Source organism: Sylvia atricapilla, chromosome 3 (genome assembly GCF_009819655.1).
Source record: "Sylvia atricapilla isolate bSylAtr1 chromosome 3, bSylAtr1.pri, whole genome shotgun sequence".
Lineage (NCBI taxonomy): Eukaryota > Metazoa > Chordata > Aves > Passeriformes > Sylviidae > Sylvia > Sylvia atricapilla.
In genome coordinates, this window is record NC_089142.1 from 20652745 (window position 1) to 20665702 (window position 12958).

The 12958-nt window shown below is 42.0% G+C and overlaps 1 protein-coding gene across 1 annotated transcript in view; it reads left to right on the forward strand.

Annotated features, from left to right (window-relative positions):
* The window catches only part of ARHGEF10 (Rho guanine nucleotide exchange factor 10), a 107060-nt gene extending 104130 nt beyond the window's left edge, over positions 1-2930 (forward strand). The window contains 3 exon segments of the mRNA XM_066314903.1: positions 508-653; positions 655-833; positions 835-2930. Of these exon segments, the coding sequence (XP_066171000.1) occupies positions 508-653; positions 655-833; positions 835-1099 (590 nt within the window). The 3' untranslated portion in view covers positions 1100-2930.
* Positions 2931-12958: the final 10028 nt, after the last annotated feature.

Below are 12958 nucleotides of genomic sequence, written 5' to 3' on the forward strand. Positions count from 1 at the left end.
CAATTCCTTATGAATCTGTAATGGTAACTAGACAACCAGACAACCAGAAAGATGAGTTTTGGTTCTTGTTGTATAGTGTGGATGGTCTGTTGCAATGAAACAGATGTTCCTATGCTGTTCTGGAGAGGTACAGAGGTAGAATAGGATTGGTTTGGGGTACCACAAAATATATGGGGATTACTGGAGAAAAACTCAGTGTATGTTGTGTTGATGCCAGCTAAAAAGCCAGCAGTATTTCTGTGCTCATGCTGTAGTGAGAAACAGAGCACAAAAGTACATCTGAAGTTCATATGCCATATTTCAGCTGCTTAATTTGTCCTAAAACACTTGTGGTAGAACTTATTTTTGTACTTTTTTTTTCTGTCTACACAAGGCAAATGACTGGATGCATATAATAGGGCTTCAGGAGTTAGCTATTCTGAGCAAATTTCATGAACTAATTATGGTAGAACACTGTGGTCTGGGGAAATAATGTTCTTTAATTGTGTCTTTTCTTTTGGGCTCCAGGAAGAGGAATGGTGTCATACCATGCACACAATAGCCCAGTCAAGTTTCTTGTAACAGCTACATCTATAAACAAGAAGAACAGAAACAAATTGAGGCACAGCCTCCCTCCTGGCTCAGAACCTAAGGACGATGATCAAAAGAACGTTTCTGCATAGTGAAAGACCGAGCTCCTCCCTTAGTAACACCCAGGACACTGCAGTTTGGCTGGGGGTTTCAGCAGGTTCCATTGCACAAAGAAGTGACTTGTCATCATCTTCTGGGTCCCTTACTTTGTCTCATGGATCAAGTTCCCTAGAACACAGACCAGAGGACAGTAACATTATGAGCTTTGAAGGATCAAAACATCTCATTTAAAAGTAAAAGACAGAAATCTAAGAAAATGAAAGCAAGTTCAGTATTAGTAATTTCTGGTGGCCAAGGACACAGAAGAGTGAACAAGAAGACCAAGCAGCAGCGACAAGATGAAACTAGTGTCCTTCAGTGATGGGTCTGGCAAATCCCACTATTTAAATATCTAACTGAATCAAATCCAAGATTGTTTTTGCTATTAAAAATAAAGTGTGATATCCTTTTGTGGCTAATGCCAGCTTAGGACCCAAGCACGTGGACTTTATACACCTGGGAGCAATTTCAATAGGCTCTGGATCATGGGATTAAAGGTGCAAGACAGTCTTCACATACTTAGAACATTCTGCAGTGTTAGAGTATTGGAAAATGTTTAGCTATTGGTGCTGTCTTTGATACTTAGAAAAAAAGGAACTGTTTGGGACTTCTAAATGGTTTTAGAATGTTTTTACCTTATTTATACTCACATTTATAAATATCTTAATTATGTTCTTATAGCACTTGGGAAGGCAAGGGAAGACATGCTATGTCTCATGCTGGTTTCTGCTTACATAAATCAGTTGTTTCCAAAGTGACATATTGCACGGAACAGTGGATTTTAACAAATTAGCAAATATTTTTGAATAAGAAGTAGTCTAATGTGAGCTAATATTAATTTGGCAAGAATTATAATAGTTTCAAACTTCATTCCACAAACCAGAATTTGGTTGGAACAAAACTGGCCTAATCTAATTAATCAGTATTTGTTTTATTTCAACAAAGAACATAGATTTTTTAAATACTAATTTCTAATGTTTAGTATTATTAGAAATGCTGCAGTACAAAAATCACATTAATTTTTTTGCTAGGTGCAATGTGTATGCTATTGTTATTTTTTTGTTATACAGAAAGTTGCGAGGATGCGATGACTTCAGGGCAAATAGAAATACAGATACAGGGTAGCTGTGCATTGTAGTGCTGCTAACACATCCTCTTCAACTCAATATCAAAGCCAGACATGGACTGAAACATTTTTAAGGAGGCATTCACAACCAGTAAATTAATAATGAAGTTATTAATTAAGTCATTAATTGGGAAGATATCTATTAATATAGGAATGTCTATAGGAAGTGCAGGTAATCACTTTAAGTCCTAAATTAGCTGAGTTGTGCTGTGTCCCCAGGCAAGCATCTGTCAATGTCACAGTGCAACAACAACAGCAGAGATATGATCATACCTGAGTGGCAAGCACTTCTTTTTACCCATTTTCAGCAAAGCACCGTCCTGTAAATGGGCACTGGGGAAGTGGGGTGCACAGCTTTATTCCCTCAGATGGGCTAGTTGTCACTTTGGTACTGTTGAAAGAATAAATTCTAAGTAGGGACCTAATCAATGTTTTTTTCATGAATTGATGTATTTCCAAAGGAAACTCTGAATTTGGGATTTGTACTGGAATTGCCTGTTGCACTAATGTCTGCACACGGGAAATACACGAAGGCTTCAGCTCATAAAGACCCTTGCCAGAAATGGTGATGACACATCCTTCAGTCAAAATCTGTTTAATGCAGGTAACTTGTTGAACAGAATCACTGGGAATGTTTTTTTCCCTCATCAGTAGGCTGAAATACAGCGAAAGTATAATGATTAAATTTCAGTTTTGTTAAAACTACAGTACTGTCCATCCGTTCAGTAAATGCCATTTAAGTATATCTGAAGTAGAACGTTTGTCAGATGTATGCATGACTAGAATCAAAGAAAACTTCTGGCTACTTTGTTAGCATTATTATCCCAGTAAGAGGGTGATTTGCCCTGAAATTGTTTCTGCCTACATCTAATTCAGAGCCTTGATTCCACTATGTTTTTGTTTCAATCTGCCTAGTTTAAATCACTATCAACCATAATAGCAGTGTTTCCCAGCACGTGCCATTTCAAGGCAAACAGTACAAGAGGACTGAGATATTTTGTTGGGTATAGCAGTAGGGTTAGAGTTTTTAAATGTTGCTGAAATTTATTTTCTAAATTTGCAGCAGATTTGTGTGCATCTAAAATTTCCAGCCTTGTCTGCTTTAAAAAGCAAACCTCTATCAATATGACCCCCTCAGTAGCTGACTGAGCACATGGACTAACTTAGGTCTTCCCTGATGCCTGACACCATGAGTGGCACAGAGGGAATGCTGGTGAAGGCAGTCCTTGCCTGCTAAGTGGCACCAAAATAGGCATTTCAAAATCAGATATGCATCCTGATTTCAGATTCTTTGCCCACTTCCTCCATTGAGCTATAACAGCATGGATTTCAATGAGTCACAAAGGATACTTGTTACAGGTGGGACTGTAGGTTTAGGATCTTCATTACTGTTTGTGCTTTTTATTCCATGTTTTTTGCTGTGTGGTCTTGCAACTTCGGTTGAGTATTGTCAGTGTTAGCATAGGCCTAGTGTTGGCTTGAGTCCTAGTAGAGGAAAAAAAATAGGAAAAAAAGCAGAGTGCCTCTAAGCCAGGCAGCTGGCAACATTTTCCCAACCTTTTCTTCTTCTCCCTGACCTACTGCCTAGGCTCCCCTGGCTTGAGAGATCAAGGCCAGTTTCATTTTCTATACCCTTCCATAGCTATGGCCCTGAGAGCTGCTCTTTGCCCCCTGTATGGAAAGTAACTTGCATGTGCAGGTTTAATGTATGTATACTGAAAAACAAGGTTAAAAGAGTTTTCTGTGTATAAAGCATAATAATCTAGTATCTCTTGGCTACACTGCAGCAAAAACACCACAGGTTTATTTCACATGCTCCTTGGCATGGTATTCCATATCCTGCCTTCAGGACTGGAGAATTGCATCTACTGCCGGATGGATTCTTGATCACTAGGAGCAGTAAGTAAGGTCACCACACACTCAACTGGAAATCCATGCATGGTGTTATTACAGGATCCTCTGACAGTAATTCTTGAGAGTTGTAACGAGGACATTTTTCCTGTCAGCTGAAATGTATTTTTCTGCAGTTCTATCAATAGGACAGTAAAAGCAAAGTACAAATCTGCTCTTCTGAAAGTACACTGAGTTTTGCCGGTGACTTCTGTAAGAAAGGAATGGGTCTCTTATTCAATTCCCTATTTTGGAAATACCTATATATTTATCTTATTAAGCTGTAAAGCGAAAGAGAACCTGTATGTCTGTCTTTAAAAATACATATTGTCATGGACTAGGTTTTAGGAACTAACTGAGCCAATGTGCAATGTTTCTTTTTGACATGCAGCTTACTGGTATTACCTTACTATGAAAACAGGCAGGAACCAAAGTTTCTCTTACAGCTGGCAAGTAGACTTTATAGCTGATGTAGGCTGTGCTGCTCGGAGGTTGGCTTTTGCTTTCTGATACTGCTTGTCTAGATTAATAGAAGTTATGAAAATAATAGGAAAAAAGGGGAGCAAATGTAACCACTACAATATATTCTATATATGTTTTCTAACACATAGTATGTCTTTTGTAAACATGAGCCATAAAATTTGTGTATTTATGTTTAAAGTATAAATTGAGAAATATGTTGAATAAAAATTAAATTCAGAAGAACATCTTGGGTTGTCATTTCAGCTAGAAGGCTAGAATTTGGGTCATGCGTTAATGAATAATAAATATGTATTAATGGACTCATGCAAGAGAAAATAGGATATGTGGTTAGGGTGCAAAAAGATGATTTGTTTGTTTGTTTATTTTATATTTCTACAATTTAAATGCACCAAATGCAGTTTCTGAAAATTATGCTGTCATTTATTATAAGGTTTGATTACTGTATCAATGGACCCAAATACTGTCTTAAGCAGTAGAATTTCTACTATGCTCTGTGGAGTAAGCATCAGCAGTTGGGCAGCATGCATGCTGCATAAAAATGAGAAGCATTAATTTTGAAAATGAGTACTGCAAAGCAAAGGCTTTAAGAGAGGAAATTAATTTTCAGTTGCTAACAGGCAATTCTTTCTAATTAATCTGCCCTAAAGGATACATACATCCCATGATTGTGTTTAAATACAGAGACTTGTATTTATCAGACTAGGCAATAGCATTTTTTAGCATTATACCTCTGCTAGTATAAACAAACAAGAGGAGTTGATGAGAATTCTTTGGTAGCTAGGAATGCCTGCTTTTTTGCTCCTGGCTGTATACCACAGCTCTTTAATACATGGTTCTGAAAAACATCAAATCATACCTGTGCACACCTGGAGACAGATTCTGTCCCAATGGGAATTTACAGTTCATTATTTATGGTGACAATCTGAGGGCTAAAATTGCTAACTGCCTCTTTGAGAGAGGCCTGTATATTGGGAAGGGTTTCTTGAACTGTGGTTCAGTGCTTAAACTTCCCTGTTCCTCTCTCTTCCATACTATTTAATTTTCTAACTGCATATAGACAAATTGGTTTTTGTAAAATGCATTTGCAGGTGAGAAATACCAGTCATTTGGAAGGTGCAGCTGTAATGGAGGGTTCTGCATGAGTTAGTCTGTATTGCAATGAGTGATACCATGGAGCTGATAACAGTATTTTTAGATTGCTTTACATAGCTTCATAGTAATAATACTTCACATAATAATAGTCCTGTTAAAAAGGCAGATTAGTATCTGTAGCTTGGAAGAAGATTAAGTTGAAAAGTATTTGCCTGACTTGAAGCTATGTGATGAGTCTGTAAAAGCACACAGATTAAAGCCATTGCTGCTCTCTAAGCCCATGATTAGTCCTTTAAACATCTTCTTCTTTCAGGTGTCCTGTACATGTGGTGGTGGAAAATGTGTGAGTAAGCTGGCCAGGACTAGGGTGACAACTGGAGCACTGAGCTGTGATCACAGGTAGTAGTTGGCTGGTGTTGAGCCTGGCCTGGGCTGCTCCTGTCAGACAGCATTGGCAAAGCCACTTACTGCTATATTTTAGGGACTGATTAACTGTGGATGTAAATTCTGTTGTGCCATTTGTAGAATAGGCTTTCTGCCTCTAGTTTCTTGATACTGATGCAGCCTTGCACGTATCCATACAACCTTCTTTCTGTGGGATGGTTGTGTAATCTGGAACTTGGGACCTGTCAGGAGACAGAAATACTCACTAGCATAGATTTAACATGTACCATACAGGTACCAAGCTGGTATGAAGAGTGCCACTGTTAATCTGGGATGGTTCATCAGCTGCTTGCACCATGCCACAGCTCAAAATTCTGGTCTACTTCCTATTGTTTTTAAGATTTATGGGCTTTATCACTGTATGTAGGATCTACATCCTGTTTCCTCACAAATGCAGCATGCATACTGCCAGATCGATCTGCTATTCAATTTGAGAAATCTAACCTGAGATTTTTCAGAATTAGCTGCTGCTGCCTTGTAATTGTACTTATTTGATTAATAGCATTTTCTTTAAATACATGCCTGGCTACCAAACTGCCAGAAACACTTTTTTCCTCCTAAAACAAAAGAGTCAGCAAAGCAACACTGAAACAGCTTCAGATGAAAGGATCTGAAAATTTCCTAGCAGATGAAGAATTACTGTGTGGCTCCATTTGAAATGCAACAATGCCAATATATGACCAAAAGCCCTTCAAGTGCTTTGGCCAAGCTCCATGAACCACACTATAAAGCAGTTAGTCTTTCACAGCGTGACCTTCAAAGTGTTCAAAGGGATTTTTTCCTCCAGCAAAACAGGCCTTGACAGCAGAACTGCAAGTTCTACTGTTGTACATGTTATATTCCAGTGATAATCACAGTTATCATTAGTGTGTGTCCCAACCTACAAGATGAGCCAGAACACCTAGGATTAAAATGACACCCCTTGGGGGAGATGGAATCATTATAAGAATTTACTGGAAATACAATTTCAGGAGTATTTTTGACATCAAAAGGTTCAGTTCAGCCTCCAGCAGAGTTTTCTCAAAGCACTGAATTACCTGATTTCCACTGAAACCTATGTATCTTAAATGCTCAAACGCAGATAAGGAGTATGGGTTTAAATTAAAAAAAAACTTAGCTACAGAGTAACAGAAGTTTCATTTTTCCTTTCTCTTATTCCACATTGGAGAGAAACTCTGTGGGTTTCAACTTGAGCATCAGGATCACCTTTAATGTGGGTACAAAAACTGCATTTGCTCACGCCTTCCAAATCAAATTGTTCAAATTGTTTCCTGTGGTCTGCTCTATCTGTGTGCATTTCAAGTTACTGAACAGGCCTGCCAGACTACACTAACTAAATGCTTTTTAGTCTTCCTTTCTAAGGAGATTTCTTTTTCTGTAGAGTTGGGAAGCACAAGACTGTGTGCATTAATGAGGAGGATTAGCCCCAAGATTTGTAAGAGCAACCACTCTTCTGCAATGTTGCTCAGAGCAGCCTGTGATGCTTTTAATCCCAATCACAAGCAACTGACACCATCAGTTAAGCTGCATCTGCCCTGCTGAACCCAGAGCACTTGAGAGGTTACAGACACACCGTGAGGCCGCATCAGGTGGGATCCATGTGTCAGTCCTTTCCTTGCCTTTCAGGGGAGCAAAGTTGGTTACAGCCTACACCAACACATGATAACATTCCATATGGCATGGGGAGAAATGTACAGATAATGAGGCATTTTGCTCACAGGCCATATCATAGACACATTTAGATGAGACAGGCGATGGGAACAATCTGTGGCTAATTATGGCTGGGAAGGAATGACTGGATAAATTCAGCAATGTAAAGAGCAAGGGTAGGTTTTCATTTTTTTTTTTTATTTTTTTTTCCAAATTCTTCGGGTTTATTTTTAGCAAATTAGGGGATGATGTGCACATTTTCTCAATTGCTCATCTAAGTAACTGCTATGTATTCCCCGTCTTTAAACCTTATCAAATGCTATCAATCTCATTAAAAGCTGCTATTCAGACACCTCTTTAGGTAGCAGAAGTCTGTGTTAATTAGGTCCTTTTTTTTAATGCTGGTTGCTTTTTCTTAAACCAATATTGATTTGTCTTTGGTGCACAGAAGTATGCAAACCAACACTGAAGAAATCTTATTATTTGTTTTTCCTTACAACTATAAGGCTCTATCTGAGCCTTATATACTCAGAAGCTGATAACTCTCATGGTGCAACCAGCACTTTTCTTCCAATTCTACAATCTGGGCATATTATAATTATGTGAAAAATATTACAGGCAGATCAGCTTGGCCCTGCATCAGATATATACAACATATCATGTGTAACATGTATACAGCATATATATATGTTTTGTATTCCAATATAAAAAATGTATTTTAGGCATCTTTGCCCAGCAGAAATAAAATAACTATTTTGTCTGGTCCAGCAATAGCATCACACCAATCCTTGAGGCTGTTGTATTACAGGCACTAAGAAGCATTTCACTCAGGAGTGTTCAGCTGTTAAACACAGGATAGCAAAAGAAGTCAGGTTTTCTTTTCTCTGTTCTGTTCTGGTTTTAAATGTTGGCTTCTACCCATGAGCAGACCTCTGGGCACTGCAGGGAACAAAGACATCAGCTACTACTACTACATATCTGATATTCAACTATTATCTGTTCCAGAATTTTGATGCTGGAACATTTATTTTTTTCTCTACATTCTTGTGCCAATCTAAATCACCAAAAGACCCCTCCAACAAAACAACCAACACAGAAAACTAAAAATAGCCTACCAACACTTTGTATGTGCGAAGAGCACTGGTGGCAAGTCTGTGCAGACAGACCAGTGCTGCCTAGTGTGCTGGACATATTGCCCACAATGTGATGGACTCAGTGAGCAAAGGCTGCACAGCCCACCTAATTAGATGGGTAAATAATTGAGCGTGGACCCATATGCAGCCCCATGCTCCCATGGATGCAGTATCTGCAGGATTCTACTTTGCTTACTTATATAAGCTAGTTTGCATATGCTGTGAGCTACACTCTGAGCCTGATATCTAGGAAGACTTAAAGCTTCTTGTTTCAATAGGATGTGGAGTGAATATTTCATCTGGATAAATTAATTATTTGGTTAAATTATTCCTAACCTCCTTAAATGAGAAGTTCTTGCCAAGAAACAACCACCCTGATGACTGGGGATTATTAATTTTTGATGTGACCTACTGGCTAATTTTGGGCTGAGGAACTGTGCATTTGCTCCAGCTACCTCGACAGCCCAATCCTTGCAAGACAGCCTCTGAGCTGGGAATGGCAGCAATGCAGCTGCTGGTGAAGCCGGTGGGAGAAAGAAAATAAATATATTACCTTGCCCTGGAAGAGCAAGGCCCTGATAAGCTTTTGAAAAGATGTGCTCTGGATGAGGATGCTGTTTGGTGACCCTATAATGAGAAAGGCATTCAGCACTATTGCCTATTTCTGCACTGGAGACATTGCAGTATTATTCCTTCTAGAAGGAATACTTTGTTTTGCCTGATGTGGATCAAACAGAAAGGTGTGTGAGATGAAAAAACCTTCCCATTACTATTTCTTCATTTGGATTTTTTTTTTTTAACCAGAGAAACACTTGATAAAATTCTTTTACTCCAGACTGTGTTTCCTTTTTATTACTAAGTGCCACTGCTGGTACAGAGAGACGCAGAGCATGGGCTGCATGTCCAGAAGGAAGGCTGGTGTATGTAACTGGGCAGGGGCCACCTGAGGTTTCTGGGACAGAGCACAGCAAATACTTCCCTTCCTGCCTCTACTCAGCACTCTACTGTTGTTGCTCCAGGCTAACTGCCCCTTGCAGAACACAGGATCTCAGCAAGTCCTGATGGCCAGTAGCAGCATTACAATAATCTATCAGTACCCTTGATATTTGTCCCATCAGTTGGGCTACAGACATGCATGTCAGGCACCAAACTATGTATCATGTAACTGTGTGATACCTGATTTCTTTAGGACATGGTCTTTTCTATACTGGGACAATGATTCATCTCATGTCATTCAGGCATTAAAAAATTGTCTACAGCTGTACCAGTCTGACTTTACAGCTAATGGAAAAAAAAAAATAAGAAATACCAAAGGATGATTCACCTCATCCTAAGATAAGATGTAAAAGATAGGTGAGAAAAATTGCCTTCAGACATAGTTATTCCTGTACATTAATTATAAATGGAGCCTGGGGAACTCAGGTTAAGTAGGGAAATCAAGCGACTAAAACAGATGATTTGTACAATGTGTGTCCCAGTTTTTTCATCACCTCCATTTCTACAAGAAACTGTGAGGCTAATTGATGAACAGCCTTATTCTCCATGGAAAGTGTCCTGGCCTATGATCCAGAGAGCAGCTATTGCAAAAGTTATGCGAAGAGGTCAGCAACTCTATATTTGTTTTCACTACTGAGTTTAATGACAAAGGGGCATGGGAGAACTGTAAAGAAACTTGGGGAGAAGAAAGTAGAGTGAGTTACAAGTTAGAGAATTGCTGCCCAAAGCTGAATTTTTCATAAAGCAGGATTGAGGTAATTTTACCTGAGCTGCTTCTGGCAATGTTCAGTGAGGGCAGAAGATAAAGTCTGCAACAGCCAAGTGCTACCTGACTTCTCCATGGCTAGATCTCATGGGAATTGGATTTTCTATAGGTCTTCTGCTGGGTCTAGCCACAGGGGCAAGTATGGCCCATGGAAACACAATATGCTACTTCCTACTCACCACTGGTTTTCAGATTGTCTCCACAAACTAAAACTCAGACAACCTCTGCTGTACACTCATACTGGAATGTGATGGGCAAGTAAACCTGAAGAGAAGCTAAGAAAATCCAGTACTGGTTAAAATTGTCATGTATTCAGAAAGCATGAGTCAGAATGATCTCATATGATCTCAGATATTATACTGCTGCCAATGGTCACATAACTCTCATTAGTATGAATAGAAGTCAGACACCTTAAGGGGAGACAATACTCCAGAGAGAAATAGAACACAGAGATTTTAAAACTGAAAATAATTTCCGATAGCTGTATCAGTCATCTAATTTTAGTGTCATCTTGAATTATATATATATTGTATTTAAAGTAACATGAAACAGCAAGAATATTAATTCCTGATGTCAGAGAGAGGAGTTATTTCTGGCAGTTTTTAATGGATCTGCTGTATCACATAGAAATTTCTTCCGGCTAGGCAGGAATAAAACCACATACGAAACTTACATTTTAACCTTGTAATGGACCCACATCAGGGGACAGTGACAAATTCACAGTTAATGCTAAAGCCACATATTGTGGTTACTGTCTCTTCTAAGCCCCTGGTGACATTTATGATTGTTGCTTATCTATTTTATAGCACCCAGAAGAGCGCTACCTCTCTCGAGATGATACATGACCTTTGCTTGGAAAACCAGTCTTCTGGTTAAGGGCTGCTCTGAAGTCAGCTCACAACATGAGTGGGGCCAGAGGTTTCACGTGGTTATAGTTACCCAGCACTGCATGCAAGCACTTTAGTTTATTAAGTGCTAAGTCAACACGTAAGAGGTTTTAGCACAACTGATGTCAAAAAGTAGAAGCAATGGGACAAAAAGTAGGAGAAGACACCCAACCACATTTGGCCATCACAACCATGATGCTGGAAGAACATACAGCTGCAATGGTCACACTGCCAGCACAGAAGCAATTAATTGTCAGGTTAATTTGAGACAGGAGACACTAGTAGCTTTTCAAGTCTGCTCAGGAGTGTCTCACAAGGCCAGGAGCCACTCACTGGGCACTGCAGGGGAACCAGTCTGGCAGGACCCTGGAGTCAGTGGAGGACGGAAAACGAGAAAACCTGCAGATGAATAATGTTTGAGGCAGTAGTATCATAGGAAACCCCATGTATTACAAAGACAATATGATATATCCCGGCACCAGGAACAGGTCAGAAAGACCAGGATAGGACGGCACGTCTGCTGTCTTGGCAGAAATCAAACTGCAGCTGGTAGTAAATCAAACTACCTGTGTCGGCGCTGACCCAGAGTACAAATAACCATAACATGGAGAGTTTTTTAAGAAACTGAAAAGAGGGTCCAGTTCTGGGAATCCGGATGAGAGTCTCAGCTTCGAAACGCACGAGAAAATGGGACTAGTGCCAATTGCACCCGGCCTCCGCGGCGTTGCTCCTCCGCCGGCAGGCACCTGAACGAGGCAGGGAGGGGCTCGGCGCGGGCGGCCTCCCGCGGCTCCCGCAGCGCGCAGGCGGTGCCGGGCCCGCGGGGCTCCAGCCGGGGCGCCGCGCACAGCCCCCGCCCTGCCCCACGCAGCCCCGGCACGGCTCCCGGCCCCGCCCGGAGGGGAGCGAGGAGCGGCGCTCCCCGCCCGGCGCCACACGGGGGGAATTTCTCCTCAGCGCGGGCAGGTGGGGCCGCTCCGCCGCCCGCCCCGCCTCAGCCCCGCGGGGCAGCGCGGGCACCCCGCGGCGTTCCCGGCTCGGCCGCTGCCCCTCCGTCGCAGCAACAGGTCCGTGCCCGCTCCTCGCTCCGCCTGCCGGGCGAACAAAGGGGCTGAGCGCGGCCCCGCGCCCGCCCAGCCTCCGCCATCCCGGCCCCTGCTCTTCAGCCATTTGCCTCGCCTGGCACCGCGGCGCCGCTCCCCCCGCCTCCGCCGCCCGCTCCGCTGCCTGGGCGAGGCGCCGCGGCCGCTGCGCTGCGGGAGCTGCCCCGGGGCGCTGCGGGGCTCGTCGGCCGCCGCCGAAAGGTGAGCGCGGAGGCCGCGGGGCGGGAGCGGGGCCGGGGGCGCGGAGCCTTGGGGGAGGGCTGGTGCCGGCATCTGCCGGTGTCTGCGGTAAAGACCGCGACGCGGAGCCACGGGAGCCGCGTGTGTGTGAGGGTTTGCCGGAGCACTGTCAGCTTTAATCGTGCTCTTTTCCTCTTTCCTCTGGCGCCCTTAATCCACCTCCCCTGGGCACCGGGAAGGCCGGGCACATCCCCATATCCCTTCTCCATATGTCGCAGAGGAGCCGACCCTGATGCTTGCGTATTTTATATTTTTGATTTTTTTTTTATGCTTCTGACCTATTAAAAATCTAAGTGACTCTTTACACTAACGTTTAGGGATGTGTAGCAGCAGAGGATTGCTTCCCGCTATAAATTCTTCATGGCGTGCTACTCCATCCTACTAAAAGCACACGCAAGCCCTGGGTGAACATACAGCGTGCAGGATTTTGCAGGGTGGCAGATGCTTCAAAAAACTTGTACTAAATTTCGGTAGGTAGG